This window comes from Eumetopias jubatus, unplaced genomic scaffold (genome assembly GCF_037043125.1).
Source record: "Eumetopias jubatus isolate StellerSeaLion01/CBP00866 unplaced genomic scaffold, mEumJub1_p1.0 scaffold_9, whole genome shotgun sequence".
Lineage (NCBI taxonomy): Eukaryota > Metazoa > Chordata > Mammalia > Carnivora > Otariidae > Eumetopias > Eumetopias jubatus.
Genome location: NW_028274815.1, coordinates 80323164 through 80348589, shown reverse-complemented (window position 1 = coordinate 80348589; position 25426 = coordinate 80323164). Strand labels below are relative to the sequence as shown.

The 25426-nt window shown below is 48.3% G+C and overlaps 1 protein-coding gene across 3 annotated transcripts in view; it reads right to left on the bottom strand.

The window, feature by feature from the left end:
* Window positions 1-25426, bottom strand: part of NPAS2 (neuronal PAS domain protein 2) — a 151583-nt gene that overhangs the window by 27127 nt on the left and 99030 nt on the right. For 2 of the 3 annotated variants that reach the window (XM_028104080.1, XM_028104081.1), the window contains exons 5-10: window positions 25164-25253; window positions 14384-14504; window positions 13248-13361; window positions 2335-2453; window positions 1553-1635; window positions 680-786 (exon numbers count right to left, since the gene is read on the bottom strand). In XM_028104080.1, the coding sequence (XP_027959881.1) occupies window positions 680-786; window positions 1553-1635; window positions 2335-2453; window positions 13248-13361; window positions 14384-14504; window positions 25164-25253 (634 nt within the window). Of the gene's footprint in view, window positions 1-679; window positions 787-1552; window positions 1636-2334; window positions 2454-13247; window positions 13362-14383; window positions 14505-24684; window positions 24727-25163; window positions 25254-25426 lie in introns of those variants that run through there. The other variant, XM_028104082.2, reaches the window with a different exon arrangement.

The window sequence follows — 25426 nt, the reverse complement described above, 5'->3', positions numbered from 1 at the left end:
TGGTCATTCTCCCTCACGCCCCCCACATCATGAGTCCTACTTCCCCTACCTCTGCCCCCCTGTTGTCCTCTTCTGTGGCACAGAGCCTTCCTTGATCCCCTCCCCCAGCTGGGTGAGCCCACCAGTATCCTGAGCACATCCCCTCCAGTGCAGTGACAGCATCCTATAATGTCACCTATTTCTGCTTTTCCATTAGACCTTGCTCCTACAGAACAGCAAGGAGATTCTGATCATCTTTATGTCCTGGGCCTAGCTCAGTACCTGGCCCATAGCTTGTGACCAATATATGTCTGTTGGCAAAAAGCAGTGATGTTGAATTCAGTATTTTGTCTTCGAAATGTATTGCGTAACTTAGAAAAAATGACCATCATTGTCTTATTTTCTTAAGTCAGATGAAAATAGCTTGTATATCTGAAGGGTACGGGAAGGTGCTGGGAGGGGGGTGGAGAATGGACGGGAGGTGGGAGGAGATGGAGAAAGTCAATTCCAGCTGGAAACACAACCCAGGGGCAAACCACAGAAGGACCTCCACCCCACTCCTACATCATTTCCGAGAAAATAAAGGCTTCCTCCTCAGAAAGAAACCAAGCAATAAACAGACTTCCAGGGCCAAAGAGTCATGCCGTCTGGGCTCCGTGGAGGGTGCTGGAGGCCTTCTGGCTGGCTGTGCGGTACTCACAGTGCTGGTGGCACCTGGCCAGGAGCTCCAGATCATCAATGTGGTAGTAGTCATAGCCCGACGTCCCCAAAACTTCAAAAGGCAGGTATCCTATGATCGGAGGGGCTCTGCCAAGCAATAGGAACAGTTTGTCACAGAGCAAGTACCCCGCCCCACTCACAATGGCAGTACCTCCATCCAGAGGGGGGACAGTTTGCACATTTAACGATCAACACAGAGCCTCATTTCTCAAGAACCAGGACAGGAAAATAATTTTGCAATCGTTCAAACCAGAGAGGCTGCGTTTTCCAAAGCGCTCAAACTTTCTGGCATTTAGATACTCGGTTACGTTGGCATAACCTGGGTTAAATAATAATAAACTTTATCATTACCGAATAATTAAAAATAGCTATAGATTGGGTCAGTCCAATCCCAAAGCATAATAAAAAGTTAAAGGGTGGGGAGGGGAGATTTCTCATCCTTAAACTGTGAAAAATGTTATAGAAGAAAGAAGATTGAATTAAAGGGACAAAAAGTGTTGAGTGAAATAAGACGAAGAGTTTCTGCTCTTCTCCCATCTGCTCCTGCCTTCCTGGGAGCTGGAGAGGGTCCCGAGGGGTGGGTGTGGGGGTGAGCGTATCCCAGGAGCGTATCCTGGGCTGTGGCACCTGGCTCTCCCGAGATGCTCTGACCCAAACACAGAACATATCCACAGACAACTTGCAGTGGAAGGGAAGCCGCCTCACTCTTGGCTGGGAATGATTTTTCCTGCTGCCAGAAAGCCCTTCTCCCTGAAGGGACCAGGCCCGACTTTTCTCTCCCAAGGAGAGCCTGGCTCATGCAAACAAACACTTGAAAAGGACCCAACCCAAATATGTTTTTCTTTTCACAAACCTGTGATCCAGAAATAAAAATTTCCATTCCAAGCTATGCCTTGAAGTGAATTCCTCTAAGGGTTCGTCAACTATGCACATTTCCTGTATTAGAAGGGGAAAAAAAAATGTTGCTCAGGGTGCCAGATGCTCACCCTAGGTTTGTTCAAGAACGCATGGTAGAAGGATAACAGAAGTTAAAATCATTGAGAGCAAGTCTCCAAGTTGGGTTGGACTGAAACTCATCATCTGTAGCTAATTTCAGTATTAGCTGATACTAAATTTATTTCACAAGCTGGGGAAAAATACCTAAGAGCCAAAATGTCACACCACTCCCTTCCCATTATCTAGAAGTGTGGTAAACATGTGGAAAATGGCTTTTCATCTGAATTTGAATGACTAATTTAACTCAACATTCATGCCATGGATGTTAAAGCAATCACAGATGACAGAATACAGACAAACCCTTAGTTTTGACACTGGGTCCTCACCTCGGCCTGCCCTGAGTGGTATTAACATCCGTAGTGAAAGGTAGGAGGGTCGACAGAGTTGCAAATGAGCCTCTCTGCAGGCTGAGCAGCAGCTGAGGCTGCCTTCCAGCCAAAACCCTCGCAGGAAACCAGAGTTAAGGCAAGGGGCAGGTGGGGCTGTCACAGGTATAGAAGCCAGACATTTCAACTTTTCGAAGTCAGTGACAGCGTCATTGCAATCCTATTCTTTCCCATAAAGACGGCTAATTAACTATAACCAAACGTGACTCAGTTGTACTAGTTCTACATGATAAATTCTCTCCCGGGTACTTGCCTTTAAGAATTGGGGTGTTGCCAGGCGAACGGTGGCGATGAAGCAGACCTCCTTCCCGAGCGGCACCCGGCAGGGCCTTGAAAGGGTGCTGTCGAAGCCGTTACAAGAGGGGCTAGGCACTGGGGCGGGAGGGGACAGACAGACAGGTTAGGCCTGTGTGGCACAGCGGCAGACCCCTACCTGGCCTCACTGTCAGCCAGCACCAGCGCTCAGGGCTTCGAGAACATACAGTCACTTCCTTCGTGCTCCGGGACACCTTGCTCAGGTAGGTGCTATGACCCTCCCTGTGCAGGAAGTGGGAGGCAGGGGCTGCTGAAGTTACTTGCACCCAGCAGAAGGGAGCTAGAATCCGAGGAGCCGGCAGACTCCCCCGCCTCTCATCTCCAGGAGTCCTCCGGCCACTTAGACTGTTGTACTGGGAAAAATGTTCTACAAAAGGAGAGACAGCCTCACTCCGCAGTAAGGGCCTGCATTCTCACTTCAGGGCGGGTTCCACAGTCAGACGTGGTTTCTGATCTGATGGGTCCCCTGGCATTCGCTGACAACCCCCCCTTCCCACCCCTGGTATTCGAGGGTTTCCCCCCTGAAAGCCCATGTCGGGAGCCAGGCTGATGCTGGGCTTGGCCGGTGCGACTGAGGACGTGGCCTCAGGCTCCAGGGGGATCCCCAGAGGCACACGGTGTCCACCACAAACTTGCTAGTTCTGTAGCTCTGCACAGGGGACACACCTGTTCACAAGTGCCTTCCTCTTCTCACTGGGAAGGCATGACTTTCCTTAGTCTACGCATGAGGCCGTGGAGGCCCAGAAAGCTCACATGTATTAACCGAGGTCGCTCAGGGTAGTAATAATGGAGCAAGGACTTGAGCCAGGTCTTCCGACTCTGAGCCTGGAGTTCTCCCAGGGCAGAGAGGGGATTGTTCAAGGCTTGTGCCCACCACGGGGGCCCTGAGAACAGGCCCCCACATGCCCTCTGGGGAGGTGCCAGCTGGTACCAGCCACCATCTTCCCTGGGAGCTACAGACCTGGCTTCAAGGTGATTGTGGTGAACTGCTTTACTTTTTGGGCCAGAGAACAATTCTGCTATTTTAGGTGGATTATGCTGGCTGGGAAAAAGAACCCGTTAAATAGGAGAAAAGTCGGTGGACCATGTATATGGGATTCTCGAACCTGGCTACACACCAGATTCCCTGGGACCTTCTCCGTGGCCTCCCAGCTGTCCAGACCCCATTCCCAGCTCTGCTAATTCAGGAACTCTGGGTGGGAAGCCCAGGCACTGGCACTTTTAAAAGCCCCCCTCCCCCCACTCCCCCCTGCCCTGCAACATTTAGTACCATGCAGCCAGGATTGAGGATCATTACGCTAGATAATCTATCCTACCTCTTTCTTTTTCAAATGTAGTTGATTATATCCTGAACCAGATCCTGAATTCTAAGTACATTTCTGAACTGGTAGATTTAAACATAGTTGTGTTTTCCAATTTGAGAACATATAAAGCAACAGAAAATGAAATGCATTCTAAAATGAATCTGCAAGACTTTCTTTGGATTTTAGCTTTCCAATAATTTTTGTTTTATATGTTCGTAGGTTTCTAAGTGATTCTATAATGTGGTCTTCTAGCCACTAACATGAATAAATTCATTTTACCAAACATATTCTCTGAATGCATTCACATACATATTAATATGAATGTTTCCAAACATGAATATAAAGGGGGCAAAGTAGGAAATGGTGGTCCCTAGAGAGTTTACATTTGTCATTAGTTGGCTTAGACCACTGCAGATTAATGTGTAGGGTGAGCCAAGGCATTCACGCAGGGAAGAGAAAGCAATCTCACAGGGGAAGGGTCTGCAGATGTGAACATCTGCATAATAAAAAAAAGACATTAACACATTTCCCAGATGTGAAGTATCCTCTGCTTGAAGCTAAGAGACATCACCTGCCAGATAAAGACCTAATAAAATTCTCCCTACCCTTTCAGAAAATCTAGGCTTTCTAAGCAAATTTCCATGGACTTCCAGGGAATTTTAAGAGACGGTCTCTCTCATTTGTCTCTAAACCATGTGCCTTGCTGGAATGATCCATGGGCTCTGTCAGTAAGTGCCTTCATCAGTGATTTACGATGAGGAAGGCAGGGGAATGGAAAGAGCGTGGGGTAGGGAAACCCCAGCCCCTAACAATTTCTTCAAGGGGCAGAGACCATGGAAATTAAGTGAATGTTCTGCAGCTTACTGCTGGCCTGGCTGCCTCTTAGTGCAATTTTATCAGTCCTTTTAGAACTGCTAAGGTTTTAAAGATGAAAATGCTCCCCGCAGGGGAAATTTCATTATTGCTTACAGCCTGCGCTAGAGAAGCTAGATACTTTACAGAGGGCTCCAGAACCAAGGAAACTCCTCTTCTAAATGAGCTTTCTCCCCCAAAACCTGAAGCAGCTGAGGGCTTGATCAAAGGTGACGGTAAATCAAGGGTGAAAGTTTTAACAGAGGCCAAGGGGAAAACCTTGGGGGGAAGTCAAGGGGAAGAAGATACTTGAAACATTTTGCCAGTTGCGTTTCAAATGACTTTTATTCACAGCAGGAGCCTCCTAGCAGATTCCAGAGTCAACACAGGAGCAAACTGCCCCCTGGGACTTCATGGTAATACTTAGCACTTAGAATAACTTCTCTGGCACTTCGTATCCCAAAGTAGTTAAAAAACGTTAATTAAGGATTTAATTAGTTGTTTCAGTTTAAGTAATAGAAAAAACATATCTAATTACAGCAGGCTTCCCGAGCCTCTTGGAAGAATTACCCCGGTCGATGCCGGCGCAGCCCTATTCATCAGCCTTCTCCTTGCTACCGCCACTCCAAGACACACACACACACACACACACACACACACACACACACACACAGCACTCACACCACAGATAAAAGCAGTGATTACTTGCTACATTTTTTGCTCCGAGGGTCATCTTACTTGAAATTGATCTTCTCTTGCTCAGAGCTAAAGAGATAGGTTTCCCCTATGGGAGGAACAGGGTCTAGTTCTCTGTCTCCTGCCCTGAGCAGGCGTCTTGCTCACAGCAGGTGCTCCACATGTGTTTGTTGAATGTGCCTCCGATGAGATGACCTTCCATAGCACTTCCAGACCACAGCTTAAGACCCGGCTAGGAGAAGGCACCTTCTGATCCCAGCCAGCAACTGACGCACAGGCCTTGAGACCCCATGGTGGATCCCCCTTGTGTGGCCCAGCCTGGTGCTGCTGGAGGCTGGCTCACTCTGGGAGGGTGCCGTGGAGCACGGTCCTGGGTCCCACTGGCCCTCGGGCTAGCTCACCCCCTACTAGTGCTTTTACACTGGTCAGAAGGTCCCGGGAAAGGTCTGCTGCAAATCAGCAACAGCAGTCCCCGCTCTGAGGGGGCCTCACGCTTGGAAAGATGCAAAAGGGTGTTCGGCTTTTGGTCTTCCTACTACTAAACGGGTCCATGCGGGGATCAAGCCCCTCTTTGCTCCTGAACTTTCATCACAGCCTCTAATTTTAGAGACCCTGGAAGAATTTTGTCCTGGGCGGGCATGCTAGGGATTCTGAACACAAGAGAGCCCCGAGGTTCTCGAGAGAATAGGAGTGATTAAAGTCCTTCTCGTTTGGCACCTGGGGTTGGCTTCCAAATCTGTCTGATGACAAAGGTGACCTCCCAAGTCAGTCATAAGAACGTGAGGATGACCGAGCAGGCAGGGAGGTCTCGGGTGGCATGAAACGTGTGTGTAAAGGGGTAGAAAAGAACGGGGAAGAAGTGGGGTGGGGATAGTGAACATAGTTCACAGCAAAGGAGCAGAAACAAATGGAAAAAGGGGTACCGACTATTCCTCAGGACTGGTCCAGTCATCAGGCCTAAACTATTAAGTATTCTGATCAGAGATGGCCTGCTCATGATAAATTAGTTGCAACAGCTGTAGGAAAACACACTAATCGTCCACACGGAGAGTGACAAATCGCTTTCTCAGCACTTCTCGGAACCAACGAAAATTCAAAGCCGAAAGGTGTCCAGGAAGACGTGAAACAATCGGGAGGCTCACTAAAGGAAGAAAAAAGTTCTTAAATCTCATTTATGATAAATGTCCAAAACGTCTGGGCTAGAGTGTTGGACTGTTAAGGAAAAAATAATTTCCTGCACATCCATGAGAAATCCTCTGCCGCTCATTAAGCACTATTTTCGGGCTCTTCTCTCTTCTCTGCACAGAATGGCATGTTTCACCTGATGGGTTCTCGGGACAGCCGCAGCAAAATAATGCTGCCTGGTTTTTGGCCCCGGGGGCCACTGCCTAACTTGCTGGGGCAATCAGTGTGGTTTGTGCTTTCTTTCAGCCAGTGCTGTTTGGGATCAGAAAGAAAGAACGAGCTTGGAGAGAAGCTGAGAGCCACACAAGAGAGCTAGGGGTTTGCAATTTGCTGGATTGAAAAAATGACTCCGATGGGAACATGTATGTCTCACTTAAATATTTCTCCTTTCCCTTGGCGTTCGTTAATTAAAATGAGTATTTTTCGGGGCCAGGAGGTTGTCACTGCATTGACAAGATATCCACCAGATGGTTGGTGTGGACGTAGGCTCAGGGAAGTGAACTTCCCACAAGCTGTCGCCCCCTGTCCTCCAAGTGGACGCCTTGTGCACATTTTTATCACAATGACTTCACACGTCTATAGAAGTGCCCCTGCTCTCAGGCTGAAGCAAGCAGGAGGACGTGTCTGATAAATGTCTGACCATTCCTCACTGCTCCATTTCAATATGGGCTCTAGATGCTCACGTGGGACGATGCCCTTGGGTAACAATTTGTTCTTTATCGCGACCTTAATTCCTCTGCGACCTAATCTGGCAGCAATGCCCACTGCCAGAGAAGGATGTGGCACTTCCTTGCTGGGGTGGAGGGGACACTCTGCTTCTTGCCTCTTGGGGGCCTGTGCCAGATGGAAGAGACATTCCTTCCTGTGCTCAGCTCACGTCTCCATTCTCAGTGAGGTCTGGTGGGTGTGGCTTTGTTCCCCTAACTGAGAAATCTCAATTCAGCTCAGGGAAACAAAAAACAAAACCCCCAAAGCCCTAAAATGAGGCAACCTACAGAAATCCCACGGAACATACGGAATCGAGTGTTGTAAGCTAAAAAGCCTCCCTTTCTGCCAGTATTTCAAATCTCGTTGTGTGGTTAAGAGGCGAATAGGTAAAATAAGGGCAAGGAAACTTTTATACTCTGGTGTGTGGTTTCTGGAAAGCCCAGAGTGGAATGTTTGCTGAGGGTGACCTATTTGGAACCACACCAGCAACTTTTGAAATACTGCTTTCTGGATTTCAGTCAGATGCACATTTAAATCCAAGTCTGGGGGAGGAGCAAGGGCTTAAATAGAGGATTGCCTTCTTCCTGGCACGAACTTATCTTTCAGGAACTGGAACCTGTTTATTAGGACCCCTTAAAGCAAAGACTGTTCATTATGCCTTCGAAAATCATCTGGCCAGTTCCTCTCCCATAAAAGTGGGGGGTGGGACCGTGGGCCTTGGGTGGGGGTTGGGAGAGGACCCAGGGGCTCCTCTATATGACTAGAGAAGGAAAAAGACTGAACGGTGTATTTGTTCGTGGTATTTTAAAAAAATGAAAAAAGTAATTTCACTTCAGCCCCATTCTGGAAACGATGCGAAGAGCAGAGGTAGACCAGGGGCTGCTCGCACCAGTGGTCCTCCCTGAATCTCCAGGCCACATGGCTGAGATCACACAGTAGGCTTTTTTAGGGGAAGAGGAGGAGACATGTGCTTCTGTATTTCAGCTCGGATCCCTTCAAGATGTTTTTCACAGACTTGGTTAGAAACTGTCCTAAAGTGAAACAGTTCTAGGAAAGCTGTTTTCTTGTCTCATTTCCCGACACGTACTTCTTCATGTTTATTAAAGAATCTAGGTTAAAGATGTGCAATCCTGTCTTCCATCCCCTCCCCTGCCTTGAACATCTGAAGCAAATGATGAAGTCCTAAGGAGTGACCAAGAGGTGCAAAGAGTGAAGCAGGGGAAAATTCCATTTTGTTGACGCATTTGGGCAACGGTGGCTCTGTCTACGCAGCCCTGGTGAACGGAGAGGGTCAGAGGGACGGGGGCAAGGTGGTGAATCTAGAAATGTCCAACCAGAGAGTTTAATCACCTTAACAAGGGCAAAGGTGACTTTATGCCTCTCCATACCCCAAATTCCTAACCCCGCCTACTCCTACCCGTGACAGGGCAGACGAATGCTGAGCGGTTATGTGGGTTAGCAGGCAAGCAGATGGTGTCTTCATCTACGTGACTTAAGGGTCACCAAAAGCTCCCTCTGGATCCGTATCCCGTCTTCCCTGCCCTACAGCCAACACGTTTCCCTTTCTGCCCTTTGGTTAACGGCCCAAGGGTTGCTAAAGACATGGTTTTCGAGTTGCAGCCCATGCCTCCATCAGCCTTAAGGCAAACTGGGTGATCAAGTGAACAAGAGGCAGGGAAGAGAGTGGGGCAGGAACAGTCCTGGCGGTGATGCCTGAGTCAGGGGTCCGGTTAAGGACCTCGGGGAACACCCAGGGAGCCCAGGTGGCTAAGGAACTTGGTGGCGGGGGACACAGACTAGGGAGCAAATGGAGGCCAAGGATGACCACACACTGACCACGCACGGTTGCCTAGGCCTTCCAGTGCAGACAATTCACAAATCACTGGAAGTTACACACGGGCCAGTTTATCCAGCACGTACTTAAGTGAATTTAATCTTCACGTTGGATTCAAGGTCAAAGGTGTATTGGGGGCTCTATCTCTGGGTGGGCTCTGGGGTCTGTCAAGGAGAGCTGTATTATCAGTTCTCAAGGAAAAGCCCGATTTCCCTATGAGTCAGAAGTCGGGTCTGGATCCTGCTGCTGTCCCCGACCACCTGTATGTGTGGGGCCAAGATCACCGAGCCTCAGTCTAGGCCAATGTACTTGTGTTGAGCCTTATTTATGTACCAGGCGTGGACTGCGTAGGCTCACAGATGAGTAAAGGTCACCGTCCTTTCCACTCCATTATTTATAAAAATGAGAGCCTTGCATCTTTCTGACAGGCATCAAAGAAGAATGGACCAGGCCATGCCCCATAAACTAAACAGCCCTACAGAAATGAGAGGACTTTTCCCAATAATGGGCCAGAGTAAGGTTTCCTATGAAGTCCTCTGAAGTGTGAGCAGGGATTCTATTAAAATAAAACCAGTTTTCATTGTCCGTTTTCTTCTATACTTTACACATTGTTTTTAAGTGTTTGCCATGCCTGGGAACTCAGGGAAGTGGCAGGGGGTGGCTTGTGTACAAACCACATTTTCTAGTATCTGTATTTGATACTTTGACATTTGGGGCCTTGCCGACCCTGAAGGAATTGCTCCTTTTTGGGTTGGCCAATTCCTAGAAATAGTGAATGACTCACCTTCCCGTGCACCTTTCATAGGCAAACCAACCCATCTAGAGCCCACACCCCAACCCAGGCATCTGACAACTAGAGACAGCCCCTCTACCCAAGAGCCCACTGAAATGATTCCAACTAGCCAAACTGAAACCTGTTTACACTTCTTTGCTCCTTCTTTTCCACAGAAGACACGAGTGGCTCTTGCCCACATTTTCTCTGTTCGCCCTGCCCCCTGACCTCCCTTGGTGCTTCGCCATGTGGCCTCTGTGGTGTGCTGGGCCTGTTTGGAGGGATCTGTGAGTATAAACCTCTTCTTTCCTGACAGTCATTTCCATGTCTGTGTGTCTCACCATATTTGATTTAAAACAAATCTTGCATACCATGAAAGCAGCTTGGTACATGGGTGCAGGACATCTGGTGTGCAAGGTATAGACATGACATCCTATACCAAGGGCATGCCAGGTGGCAGGGACATGCCTGTGTGCTGCAGCTACAAAACAAGATTAATTTCAACATAGATTTGTGGGAGGCAGCAAAGCAATGGGGTAAAGGGTAGGACTTCAGGGTTAGAATGGGTACGATTGTAGGTCCGCCAATTTCCATGTGTGTGCCTCAGATTCTTATATGCATCACTTTCCTCCTGTTTAGATGGGACGATGCCAACCAGACCACTTAAAAGGTTGGTGGGAGGATTCGATGAGATTATCAATGCAAAGACTGAGCCCAGGACCTGGGATTTGGGAAACACTCCTAAGTGAGTTATTTTTATTAACCCATTGTTCAAGACTTACTGAGAAGTAAACCTACAAAATCAAATTTGAAGTATTCCTTAGAGTATGTTAAACCGTATTTTCTAGGTCAAAAATGACTGAATGCTGGTGATTTTATAGGGTTCCATCTTAGAAATTCATTTGTCTCTGACATTTGTTGCTGTTTATTTTCATCCAAGTGAGAATTATATTTCAGTTTTTCCACAATTACGTTTGGGGACTCTTGTCTCAAGAAAGCCCCCTAACTTTGATTTCTTCAACAGGCTCTGGAAAGACACTCTGGCACTCTTGGTTTTAAATATTCCACTTTCTGTGCTGTGTTTATAGCAGTAACAGTTTCCAAAAAAAAAAAAAAAAGAAAGAAAGAAAGAAAGAAAAAAAAATCACACATAATTTCCACACATTCTTTCAGGCAAACAAACACTGTCTCAACTTGAAGTGAAAATAAAGCTTTGCTAGCTTAAAACAAACAAACAAACAAAAAAACAACCCAGGTATTCACAACGAAGCCTGCCTCTTTCCCGGAAACCCTCTAAACTGTGATAAGTGAGAGGAAGCTTCAAAGTGATATTCAGCAGCAGCTTAAGGGAGAGTTGTGGAAATGGAAATTAAAAAGGATGCAACTGCGGCTCACCGGCCAATCACCTGTTGGTTCCTTAATTAAGCGGTGCACTGTTGTCATGGGGACACGTGGGCGCAGCGTCCCATAATTCCCACAGTCTTGGCACTCCCGGTGGCCAGGATGCCTTTCCCTTCCTCGCTCGCTGCCACATGGGATACTCTGCTATTCTGGCATCTGGCATGATGGCCACAGTACACATTTTAAGCGAATTCCAAACCCCTGCTTATATTAATTCAAGGATAAAGCTGTCTGGAAGGAGCACCATCAGCGTGAGGAGTACCCTTAAAATTCCTACGGAATGGCATTCAGTATTACGATAGGGCGGTGTCTCTCTAAGTCCATGACCCCTTCCATCAGAACTCCAAGGTTCTTTTCCAATTGCACAATCCCAGCCCCACCTTCAGATCTCCTGCCCTAGAATCTGCATTTTATTTTTTTTTAAAGATTTTATTTATTTATTTGAGAGAGAGAGAATGAGAGATAGAGAGCACGAGAGGGAAGAGGGTCAGAGGGAGAAGCAGACTCCCCGCCGAGCAGGGAGCCCAATGCAGGACTTGATCCTGGGACTCCAGGACCATGACCTGAGCCTAAGGCAGTCGCTTAACCAACTGAGCCACCCAGGCGCCCTAGAATTTGCATTTTAACAAGCTGCCTCACCCAGTGAACCCTACACCAGAACTGGCATCACGCTGGGTACTCGGCGAGGCACCTCTTAGGTCAGTTTCTTTAACTCTCGGTAGCCCGATCAGCTACCATTTACTTGTGTGTGTGGTTCATTAAACATTCATCTCATGAGCTTTAGGAACGCCTTTCAGATGAGTCAGGTTAGGAACGGTCAGGCTTTGGCTCTACCCTGTGTAGCCCAGATCTAGGGCCCCACTTGTGAAAGCTGACCTCCCTTCACTTCCAACCACTCAGGAACACTGAGCCCTGTTTGGGTAGGTTCCCAGAGGGCCCCCAGTTGGCCCCGGAGCCCATTATCCAGGCATAAACCCTGAACACATTGGCAAGACCAACATGCTTAGCAGCATCTAGTTGGAGCCTTTGAGACAAAGCATGTATATTTATGCAAGCAACATATAGCAGAGGATCGTCTAAGGGTGAAGGGAAGATCCCGGGTAGAGCCTCAGCATTAGGACTTGGGGCCATTTATGTTGGTCGGTTCTAATGGAAACTCTGGGACTAATTAGGCGGGGTAATGGACCTCACCGTGGGTCTGGAGTTAAGTATCAGTGACAGAGCCTGCCCCAGTCCGAGCTGCCATCAACTCCCTATTGCCTCATCTTTCCTTTTTTTCCCATCTTTGCGGTCTTATGAAATGTTAGATCATTCAAAACGATTTGTTTTGTGTTGAGGTTTGAGGCCTGGAGCAAACCAAACGCAAACCTTCCTGTGCTAGGCTTGACTGTGGAGCGGGGGTGGGGGGGGAGGGGTGGGGCTTGCACTGCTGAATTTCTGGCAAGGGGCCTGCATTCCCATTTTCCTCAGGTCAAAATTGAAGCTGAGGGTGTAATTCGAGTTCAGAGGTGCAGCCAGAGTTCGGATCATTAGTTATCTGGGTAATTTCAGAGAGTAAGATTTTACTGCTTTGCTAATCGGCTTGATAATTCACCCAGTGTGGATTGCTGGCTCATCATAAAGTGGCCACTTCCTGTGCCTTAGGGTCAGAGGGAGCAGAAGACCTATGTACCAGACCCATGAAAACATGCTCACGGCAGTAGTGTAAAAAGGACAATAAAGACGCAGAAATCAAGGTTATGGATCTTTATGTCACAATGCAGCCCTATTGGGCTGTGTGTAGGCTGAGCCTGTTCTTTATTAACTGTAAGTTTTTTCTCACAGCACAGAACTCTTCCATCAGCCTGAAACTAAGTAAATGGATAAAGTGCATTTCCGTGGGACTTCCTGCCCCGGCATAAACAAGTGTGGGAGTGCGTTCTTCTCGAATGGGAGATAACATTTACGAGCACAAAATGCATCTTGGGAACATGAAAATCCAAATGCAAATATGAAAAGCACATGTTCTCACTCCTCCTCCCTCAGTGAGTCTTATGCCCCCGTGTGCACGTCTGCATGACAAAAGACACTGTCACAATTATATGACAATTGAAGCTTACCATTGTTGTAAGAGCGAAAATTTCCTACAAATTTTATGTATTCATACGTTGGAAATTCCTTTGGGTTCCAGCTGCCTCTGAGGAGATGGCAATAAAACTCTAAATCGCTGTCAGCTGGGCGGTCAAAGGAAGAAGAGAAAACGAACGTGAATATGACATAGATTCTAGACCAAACAAGTTGTGTCTTTGCGTAACTCTCAGGCTTCAGTCTACACACGGCCAGGACGTTTCTCTCATTACGACTGACTCTTGGACATGGTTTTATAACCTTTGCAGAACCGGGGGTTCCCCTCATAGCTTATATAGATGTTTTGCATCCCATACTTGGGCCCAATTAGTCTTAATTTGCTCACAGATGTCTGTGGTTGGTTATGTCGGCATTGATTAGTTCCGGCTGTTTTCATATGGTGTATTAAAACAAAGCTGCTCACATAGAGCTGCTCTCTTTAATCTAATCTTTTCACGTTGCTTTGAAGTAAAATCAGATGTACAACAGGACACATTATTCATGGAAAATGAACTAAGGCCTGAACAAGTAAGTACGAGGCACTTGCATGATCTCCCTCAATGTCTGTGCTTCGTTAACAGACACACGGTTCAGGAGGCACTGAGGCTGGCCTTCCATCCAGGTTGCCAATTTTGAGAAAAACTTTAAAATTCCATAAAAACTGCAAATGTATATAATAAATAACCAGATGACAGCCTCAGGAGAAGAGAATTTGGAGTTTTGACCTAATTATTCATTTTGCAGTTGGTGACTTGGTTATCATACGAATCTAGCATTACGGTGTCCTCTAAAATAAGCAGATTGTGCGCTGATTTTTGCATTGTTTGGTACCAAAAGACTCTTCGTGTTAAAAAAAAAAAAAGAACTTCTTGTATTACATGCAAAACAAATTCCTATTTGTAAGCGCCATGCTTTCAAATTTTCCACAGAGAAGTTAAATGTCATACATATTCCAAACTCCAGTTTTAGCTTTAAATTTAAAATATACCTCTAAGGATCTTGGAAATATTCTGAGTCACAAGGAAAATTGTTCTTAAAATTAGTCCTCCCTTCTTAATTCATTCTAACCTCCTTTCAAAAGTAAAATTCTTATCTTTATATCTTGTAAAACCAGTAAAGTTAAACTTACATTTTAAGTATTCTGGGGAGGGGGAATCTGTCACAAGCATATGGGAAGAAAGCATTTTATACACTTCTGAATGTTCTTGTTCTGGAAGGAAATTTAACAAATTCTGATCCATGACATCTGACTGAAAAAGAAAATAAAGAACAAAGGTACACACTCAACGAAGATGAAAAACAAAAGCAAACGCCAAAACTGAACATTGAAGACAATTCAGAACTGGTTTCTGAAATGAAAAGTTCAAGATCCGATTTTCTGTGAAAACGCTCGAATCTATCACTCCGTCATCCTGAATTATAATCTAGAAGGGTTTACTTGCTCCAATGCAAAAGGATTGTCCATGGGCCTAAAAAAGAAGTAAGAGTTAAGTCGGACAAGCATGCAGAGAGCCCTACTCTTCCTGGAGGACTCCACCTGCCGACACTCCTGTGTTCTGGTCAGGGCGGCAGGGGCATCGAGGGACCCCCGGGCAGGCCCACTCACTCAGGGGAAGGGCCCGGAAGAATGCATAGGGTTCCTTTTCTTTCTTTTTTTTTTTTAAAGATTTTATTTATTTATTTGAGAGAGAGAATGAGAGAGAGAGAGAGAGAGAGCATGAGAGGGGGGAGGGTCAGAGGGAGAAGCAGACTCCCCGCTGAGCAGGGAGCCCGATGTGGGACTCGATTCCAGGACTCCAGGATCATGACCTGAGCTGAAGGCAGTCGCTTAACCAACTGAGCCACCCAGGCGCCCCATAGGGTTCCTTTTCTGACCATTAGGCCCACAAAAGAACACCTGTTTACTTCTTAAAAGTCTCCTCAATCAAAGGAACTGTGCTTTTATTCTGAGTGATTGGGCACTGCGATACAAACACACAACATAGAATCTAGATATAGCACTGTCCAATAGAATCGTCTAAGGTGATGGAAACGGTCTATCATGTGTGCTGTCCCTTATGAAAGCAATCAGCCACGTGGCTATGAGAATTGAAACGTGGCTGGTATGACTGAAGACTGTTTTAAATTCCATTTATTTTTAATTTTTAATTTTTTAGAGAGTGTGTGCACATGTGCAGTGGGGGGGAGGGGCAGAGGGAGAGAGAGAATCCCAAGCAGGCTCCACATCTAGCGTGGGGCCCGATGCTGGACTCAGTCTCACAACCCTGAGATCATGACCTGGGCCGAAACCAAGAGTTGGACACTCCACCCACTGAGCCACCCAGTGCCCCTGAAGACTGAATTTTTAATTGTATTTAATTTTAATTATCTGAATTGGTATTTAAAAAGCCACATGTGGCTAGTGGCTCCCATATTCGCTAGTGCAGGTGGAAGCTGACAGAGGAGAGAGAGAAGATAGGCATGTCTCTTGCTGCCTCAGTCTCCCTTGATAAACTCATCCTTTCCTATATTTTTAAACACGATCTTATACACTCTTAAATTTGTATGTCTAGGTAACTCTCTGTTGTGTGTCCCCGGGGACCAGAGGTTGACATGCATCCCCAATGGCATTCTTTTGCACCCATACCTCCTCCTCCTCTGTGCTCGATGTCCCCATGGTATTGCCAACTGGTCACTTGCCCATACCAGACACCCCGGTGGCATCCTCAGCTCCTCCCCCATCCCGCCCTCGTCTTCACATCCAAACAACGTCCAAATGCTGTGACACACTCCTCCCTCAAATTCTCTCAGATCTTCTCACCTCCCTTTATTCCCATGGCTTTGACCCCCAGTCTAGAACACCATCCTTTCTTATCTGGGGAATGAACTGACCAAACTGGTCTTCCCACATCGACTTTTGTCCCTGTCCCCACGTATTCTCCAGCAGCAGCCAGAAGGAGGCCTATATCAGATCAGGTCACCACCTTGCTTAAAATGGTCTATTGCCAGGGGCGCCTGGCTGGCTCGGTCCATAGTGCTTGTGACTCCTGGTCTCAGTGTCGCGAGTTCGAGCCCCATGTTGGGTATAGCCCTGACTTCAGAACAACACAAAACAAAAACTCTCTGTTGGCTGCCAAATGCTCCCAGAATGAAACCTGAAGCTCCCACTTCACTTCTGAGGCTCGTACTCCCCACCCTCCAAATTTCCTTTTCTCCAGTTGGCCAGCTTGCTCTTCCTTCTGGGCCTTCCCCAGGTTGCACCCTGAGGCGAGGACATCGTGCACCTCTCCTTGTGTTCGGCTAACTCCTGTACCTCCTTCAGGTCCCTGCTTTGAAGGCACTGGCCCTGAGGAAGCACCCATGGATGTCACCCTCACTGTTGGGGCTCTGGCCTCTGAAGCCCCCTGCTCTACTTGTTCTGCGGTCCTGTAAGTGCTGGGGAGGGGCCGGTCCCCCAGACGGGAAGGTGGAGAGAGGCCCAGAGGTCGGGACTGAAAGCTGGCTCTGCACCCCCATCAACCAAAAGATAAGGAAGCTGTGAGGGTGGCATGAGCTGCTGGTCAGTCACTCAATGAATGCTCAGTGTGATCAGGTATTTCATAACTGTTCAGGAAAGTTCTCAAAGTTCTCTTGTTCGTTCATGTGCTGATGTGTGTCCTCTGCCTGCCTCATCCAATGGGAGCCCCAGGAGAGCAGGGACCCTGTCTGCCTTCTTCACCCCTGGGTGCCTGACATTGAATGGTGCTTGGCCTCCGAGAAAAATGCATTGACTAGCTGGAAGACGTCTCGGGGTGGGGGGTGCACAAGCAAGACAACAGGACTCAAAACAAGGCAGCCCGAGAACACTGAGCCTGGTGTACAGAGTCCAGTCATATGGACAGAGAGGTTCCCAGGGAATGATTCCCACAGGGAGGAATCCCTGAGCAGGAGCTGAAGGACAAGATGGTGTCTACCGGGCAGCCAGGGTGCTCCACGCAGGAGGCAAGGTGTGCACAAAAGCATCACAGGAGGGAAAAGAGCAGTGGAGGCAGGTGTTGCAAAGGTAAGTGAGGCCAGAGCTGCGAGGGCCCCAGAGGAGTGAGTGCCTTGTCCTGTGCGCCTGGGGTGGGGGGGCCGGGACCCGCTGAGGGGCCGAGAGGAAGGGACGGCCAGACTGTACTTGGGCTTTCTGGCCTGAAGAGGGAGGAACACAGGACACCACCAGGCTAGAGAAGGTCAGTCTGAACAGGCTCAGGGAAAGGGAGACGTGATGTGCAGGACGGAGAGTCCAAACAGGTCAATCAACAACAGAATCCACCCAACGCTGACTGAGGGCCACCGTGTGCCAGCCACTGCCTTTGGCACTGGGAAGAAACCCAAGGAAGCAGGCGAGGCCCTCCCCTCTTGCAGCCAGCAGTCCGGGGGCTGTGAGGACGGGGGACACCACCTCGTGGCCGTTGAAGGACAGGAGGAGGGGAAGGAGGGACTCCCAGCTCGATGGCGTCTGGGCTTGATCTCTGTGGGCAGACTCTGCGAACCCCTGACTAGCCTGTGCTATCATTTTCTCCCTCGGGCTCTCTCCAAGTTCCTTCTGATGTTCTTGATTTTATTTTAAGCTCATTCCCTTTAGTTTTTTAGATGATGACTAATGCTCACAGATGACAGTAGTCTTTCTTCTTGAAGACACTGCAGATACAAGAAAATGATGACTAAGTCACTCCATGGCCTTTTCTTGGAGAGCCCATTGGAAGACCCCTTCCTGTGATGTGAGTATGACAGAGAGCAGAGTTCTGGGGCTGCCTGACTTAGCTGCTTCTGTGGAACACAGCTGGCAGGTCACAGGGCTGTGGGGGCACCTTGGGCTACAGGTTCCTCACAGAATAAAGATGAACCCCGGATGGAGGTTGGTGGGGGGGGTGGTGGTGGTGAGGATTGAGTTGACACCCACAAAGGGCTCAGAGCCATCTCTTGCTATGTACTATTATATTACTATTATGCCATTTCCACATGCCGACAGGCAACACAAACAATGATGGTTTGAAAATTGAAACTCTAGCGCTTACAGGAGAATAAATTCTGTCTGCACTTGAACTATCCCTTGAATGAGCTGAGCTCTGTTTATTAAAATGACAGCAATTACAGAGACAAGGGAGGGCACGTGCCATCCACATCCATCTTCCCAGCTGAATCACAGTGTTGGGAACATCATTTACCTGTTGGAGACCGAAGGTTCTCTACCCCAACTTACTGATAGGTCCTTGGCTGCTTCCTCAAGAACCTTTACCAAAACCACTTTCACTACGAACGCCTGTCCTAATTCCAAATAGCACATCTCCCGTGTTTCTTCTTGTGCCCCTCGGGAGCCTGGGGATGATCAGGAAGTGCTTCGGGACACAGCAAGGCACTGTCCTCTCTCCCTAGGAACCAGCAGCACCAGTTCGGTGGCACCCAGCCAAGTTAAGGGAGCCCACCCACGGAGTGCACAGAAGCCGGCCGGCTGAGTCAGAAGGGAGCTGGGTGGACACTCTGTCCTGCAAGGTCCCAAACAAGCCCTGGCAGTTCTTGCTGGAGATGTGTTGGCCACGGTGAGAAGTCTTGGAGAAGGGGCAATCGTGAGATGTCGTGGAGGAGCCTCATGGTGAGAAGAGGCAGGAATGGGCTCCCCGAAGCAGTCAGGGCCTCAGTCTCCCTAAAGGGCCAGGGGGTTGGAGGCACATCCGATAGGCTCTGATGCAGTTTAGACCCAGAATCAAATTGACGGCCCAACGGTAATGCTTTCAGAAGCCAGTACAGGGAGTGGCTTTGACCTTAGAGTCGTGAAGAATTAATTAGAATATAAAAGGTACGAACTATAAAGAATCTCTGTTCATGAAAAGAACCTAGAGAGGGAGAGATGAGCCACATGATGAGAGAATAGATTTGTAACACATAAGCCATGGTGTAAGTCCTAAAATTAAGGTTCAGTGTTAAATGCTGCCTTGTCACCTAGCAAAACTGGGAGGCCCTCGACGGGCCCAACTGAAAGTTCTCCTTCACACTCTGCCCCCGTGGAAAGGTCCCCTAGCTAAACAATGTTCCTTAACGAGGGGGACGGACACAGTTCCTGCTCATCGCTGGGTAGTGGGTTTAACTCCCTGCCAGGCTGCGGAATTATTTTAATAAACCAGTCTCACCCCTATGGGGACCGGGGGGTGCCCCACCCTCCTGTTACTATGAAGCCTGCTTCTCACAGCCCCTGCTGGTATGGTCCGGTGTGGCCCCGTGTCCTCATCTGCCAGGCTGTGAACACATGAGACCGATAAACTGCTGTCAAGCTCATCTGTCCAGTGTTGGGTGTTGGGCCTTCAGCCGGACCTGTATCCCTAAGGCAGAGTGAGCAGGAGGCGATTCAAACAGTACCTGACAGAGGACTAGTGTTGAGAACCATGGAAAGAATGCCTCCAAATTACAAGAAACAAACCAGACAGTCCAGTAGGAGAATGGCAAAATACCCAAACAAGCACTGTGTTCACAAAAGAGGAAATACAAATGGCTAACACGCATATGCAAAGACGCTCAATCTCATTAGTAATCGGGAGAAAGGCAAGTTAAAACTCCACGAGATATGTTCACGTGTGAGACTGACAAATGCTAAGAAGCCTGACAATCCACGTTCTGTGACATGGGGCGCCTAGAACTCTCGACTCTGCTGGTGGAGGGCAGACTGGTGCAACCATTGTTAACCACCTGGTGTCATCTGGTACCCGTGAAGGTGCACCTACTCTCCAATCCGGCCATGCTACACCTAAGTTCTCTACGGCATGCTTGCCAATGTTCATCAGGAAACATATGCAGCATGTTCACCAAAGCACCTTCCAAGGGTTCCAACCAGGAACGGATGCAGAAATGTTAGCACATTCCTCCAATGGAATACTAGGCAGCAACGACCTAAACCCGTGACTGCCACTACTAACGGTGTGAGATGGATGGATCTCACAAACAACGTTGAGCAAGAGGAGTCCATTTCCCATTTTCCTAAAGTTAACCAGAAGGGAATACTAAATCATATTGTTGAGTGACAAATCAAAAGTTGGTAGAAGTACAAAGAAAACCAAGGAAGCAACGATCTTAAAAGCCAGGAAAATGGTCATCTCTGGTTGGGAGGTGGGGGTGTGTGATGGGAAAAAAATACACGGGAGCTTCTATGGTTCCCAGACATATTCTGTTTCTTCACCTCAGTGACAGCTACCTGTATGTTTGTGCTCATTTTATCATGAATTTAAACATCGAATGTATGTTTTATATATACTTCTGTATGCATGCTTTATAAAAATCAAAAGGCACATTAAAGTAGAAAAAAATCGGGACACTTGGGTGGCTCAGTCAGTTAAGCAGCTGCCTTCAGCTCAGGTCATGATCTCAGGGTCCTGGGATTGAGCCCCGCATCAGGCTCCCTGCTTAGCAGGGAGTCTGCTCCTCTCTCTGCCTGCCGATCCCCCTGCTTGTGCTCTGTCTCTCTCTCAAATAAATAAATAAAATCTTTAAAATAAAATAAATAAACCAAACCTAACTGGTGACCTGGACTCTTTTAACCTGTGACCAGCTCTGAGCTGCATGCAGCCACACCTGCCACAGCCCTCCTAGACACAGCGACCCCCAGCTCGGCCCCCACCCAGAGCCATCTCTGATCAGATGCCCGGGATCAGGCGGGTTCTTCCAGCAGGTGAGGGGCAGGCCAGGGAAGGAAGGGCAGAGCGATGTCTCCTGGGAGGTGTTTCATGGACTTGCTGCTGTGTTGTGTGGTAATGTAAGCCAGGGGCTCTGTCTTTCCTTTTCTGCAACCTCCTCTCCCTGCTGTGACCCTTGCCATGGGAACTTGGCCCTTTATTCTACTTTCATCTTGCACTGCTTTCTGGAGCTTTCACTGGGAGAACCAGCATTCCATGGAAGTAGTTTTTGGCCTGTAGATTTCTCCACATTTATAAGCACTTGTGCCTTAGATGATTTTCCTTTGGGGAGGTGGTACTGTCCGTGCCCATATTTCTCCCTTTGAAGGCACCTCCCACTCCTGCCGAGCTGTTTGCATTGCTCTCGAGGTTAGCAGCCCCGTTTCTGAACTCAGCCCCTCACTCAATGAACACTTAGGCACGTCGGGTCTGTGCTCAGGCCTGAAGACAGGACCTCTGCCATATGGATGGGTAGCATGGTCCAGCCCATTAAGCAAACACTGCAATCATTAACAAATCAAAACAGCAATCTGGGGGCGCCTGGGTGGCTCAGTCGGTTAAGCGTCTGCCTTCGGCTCAGGTCATGATCCCAGGGTCCTGGGATCGAGCCCCACATCGGGCTCCCTGCTCAGCGGAGAGCCTGCTTCTCCCTCTCCCTCTGCCTGCCTCTCTGCCTACCTGTACTCTATCTCTCTGTCAAATAAATAAATAAAATCTTTAAAAAAAAAAAACAAAAAAACCCAGCAATCTGGGAAGTTAGATTCTTTAGAAACTCAAACAAAAGTCCAAAAAGGAAATACAGTTTATGCCTACTTTGGGTCTCTCATTTGGTTCTGCCTCAGCCATATTCTTTCCCAATTCCGTCGGAGGCATGTGACTTAGTCCCTTAGATCTTTCCTGGAAGGTTTTCATCCCAGAATCTCCCTTTAGCCCTTGGTCCTCCATCAGCATGCTCATCCGTCATGCCCACATTGCTTCTTTGACTGCCTGTGTTAATTCTAGACACCAAAATGTGCTGGTGTCACCACCACAGGAAAGCTTTGACTTTGTCTTAAAACCATTTCCTGCTTTGAGCTGTTTTCTTTTTTCTATCAAATTGGGAAAGAAAGCTCTAGAATATTGCATCAGAATATTGCTGTACAAAAATCTATCATGTGAGCTTCTGCCATGTCTGAGTTTCTAGTAGTAGGAAGGAAACAGAGAGACAAGTAAGCCTGACAGTCTCAAAAGAAGAAAGGAATTCTTGCTGCTTATCCCCCAACCTTCCCAATCACCAATGGGCTTCCAATCCCAGGCCCCACAAGGGGCAGTGGGACCCAACCCCTGGTATGCCAGCCTCTGATACAAACAGGGGGCACGGCTGCTGGGGCCCATGGGCCCTGCCCCTGCCCACACTGCATCTCTGTTGGACGTGCCTTGCTTCAATGGCCACCTGTCCCAAGAAGACTGACCACCGCCCTTCAGTTCCCCATCCTCTCTTCCTAAGAATTGTAATTCTCCATTGTAAGGACAGCAAATGTGATTTAGCTCTAGTTCTGTGCTAGCTACTATTCTAAGTGCTTTACATCCATGAACTCACGTAAGGGACTCTTAATGGCGCTTGGTACATTGTGAGTGCTCAATAAATGTTAAGCTGCTTCTCTATTAGTCTCTAACGGTTTAACAGGTGAAATCTCTGAACAAAACAGCAAACCTTTAAGGAAAAATAATCTCACATGGGACTTTTCAATGGTTGCATCATCCATGGACAAGTCCTGGGCTCATGCTTAGTAAGAGGGAAGTCCAAACTGAAGTGCATTAAAACAAAAGCAGAATTCCTGGATAGCAACCCAAATCCTTGGCATCAGGAAGATACCAGAGCAGAGTGGTAAGGAGCTTGGGCTCTGCGGGCAGTTGCACCTGGTTTAAGCCCGGCTCTGCCCTCACTGGCTGGGCCACCTTGGGTCTCCTCCTTTGTAAAGTAGAGGTGATAGAGGTATTACTCCTGGATGGGCTCCTCTGCTCAACCAGCTGGCTACTGATTGGCACCAGGGAAGCTCCTGTCCTTGCAAGAGAACAAAGATGAAAGTGAATGCTAAGCAAAAAAGGAAAAGCAGGCAGTGCTCTTGGTAAAAACCAGATAATACGAGTTAGAAGTAAATGGAAGTTAAATTTGGGGATTGTCCATCCTGGGCTCACCTCCACTGGAGAGCTTAAGGGTTGACTCTATGTGTTTCTGGGTGTGGGTCTATATACAGACACTCATGATTCATACGGATCTAGCACTGATAAGTAGAGATGGGATTGTTTCTGCTCCTTCCAGAGTTAGAAAATAATTCACAAAGGTGGTCCTAAATTGCTCTGTAATTTCAAAGCAGAATTCCAGACTCACTTTCCAAGTCCCTTCTGCCATGTATAGCAACTGGGTCATCAGATAATTACAAGAGCATAAAGCACAACAGTGCAAATCCTGTTTGCTCAAACAGCTCTGGGCTCTTGAATCTCATTCCTGGGTCATTAAGGAGGCTCCGTGTTATTGCTTTCAATCAGCGCCTGTCATGGTTCAATCCTGTCCATTCAAGACAAAACACAAACCCCTCCAACGAAGCACCCCATTGCTTCTTCTTTCCTCAGCCCCCTCAGGTCAGCCCGAAGAAGCCAGGCTGATTTGATGGGGTCACTTCTGTGTTACCTGTATCAGCCTCATCACTATTCTGGCCTCAGATAAAACCAAGGTGAAACTGCACTCTTGCCTCCTCGGGGCTGAGAACCAGCCTCTCTGACAGCAGTCAAGAGGAGAGAGAATGCCCCAAACCTAATGCACCTTGGAGACGGTGCAGGGGGTGGACCGAAACACAAAGGTTAGACAAACAATGGGGTAATGCAAAGGCATCTGCCTAGCAGGGTAAAAACTGCTTTTTTGGGCTATACCGCACAGTGACCAGCAAAGGAAGAATGTGGACGGTGACTCTGAGCTGCATCGTTTGCAGAAACGATGTGATGGGGAGTAGCTTCTGAGGAAAAGGGTAACCCAGGAAAATATGGAACCTTGGGCCAGTAGCAAAGCTGGGCTCATCACCCCAAGGAAGGCGAGCTGCTCACGAAACAAGGCTGCACTCTCCCCCGGCAGGTGCAGCTAAGGAGAGGGGGCCATGGTCCTCCGGTGTCTTCCTGGCCCAGGATTTCCTTTGTACAGGAACCAAGGGAAGTTGTTCTGGGAGTGGGGAGTGGTGGGGTTAGGTGGTTTGACAGAGCTTGTGGGGAGGAGGGAGAAGACAGGAGGCTTTATCCCCATCAGGATGCCGCTGGTAGAACTGTCATTCAAAGTCACAGTCTGTAGGAATAAATAAGGTGTGGCAGGAAATGGAAGGCTGGCCAAATGCCTTTGAGGGATCCCCAGAGGTGGACTGTCTACCAGCCAGGTGCTGCTTGGTGAGCCGGGTCCTTCTGACTGAGGGTTACCAGGGCACCAGGCAGGCTTAGGCAGAGAGGAGGAGAAGGAGGGAGGAGAGGCAGAGAGGGGAGAAGGGAGGGAAGGAGGGAGGAAGAAGGGGAGGGAGGAGCATCTAGGAGGGCCTTTGTCAAGCAGCACCCAGCCCGCCTCTGAGCCTCCATCTGGAGTCCCTGGGACAGCAGAGCTTGTCATCCTGCCTACACCCTCCCCATTCCCCAAGGCCTCCCTGGTCCAAACAAACACATCTTCCCAGAATATTTCAACTCTCCCCCCACCACCACCCCCATCACCCCTGTCACAGATCCTTTATTACCATTAAGTGTCACCACCTACTTGCAATCTCAGACATGTCCCCAAACCACGTCCCATCTCAAGCCATCTGCCGCGCGTTCCTCCACCAGCTCTCAGTTGACCTGGGAGGTCGGCTTTTCCCTTTGTAGGATATACATAAGCCTCTGTTCAGGCTCTAAGATCTGCTAACTGTGCTAGGATTCTGTCGTCAGCTCAGCTCCTGTGTGGTTTCTGGGGCACAGAAGGGTAAGGACCTGCACCCACATCCCCCCTGCCAGGTTTTGCCATGTCGAGATCTGGGTGCCTTGTTTGTTCTAGAACAGCATCTTCCTGCACCTGCCCTTCCTCTAGAAGCCCCGCCCCCACCAGGACTCTGGCCTCAGCCTTGTTGAGGACACTCCTTAACCCTCCTTACACCCAGACCCCCCTCAGACCTACATCACCCCCAATGTGAGATCTGAATGGTTCTCAAGGGAAGACGATAATGTGGACTGGCAAAGGCCAGCAGAGCAGAAACTTACTGGTAAGTGCCCAAGGAGAGGTGTGATACTGTCAGAAACATACAGGATGCTGCCGTCCGTTGTCACTGCAATAATGAAGCCGTCCAGTGCCTGCAGAGAACCCAACAGCGGAAGGCTCCTTAGTGGCGCTTTTATGGAGGAGGATGTCACTGAAGCAAAGGATCCCCTATTATGACACTGAATTTATTTTGTAATTCTTAGAATATGTCCACAAATAACCTCACTGCACTTTTCAGCCTAGCACACAGGATGGTTTCATATGC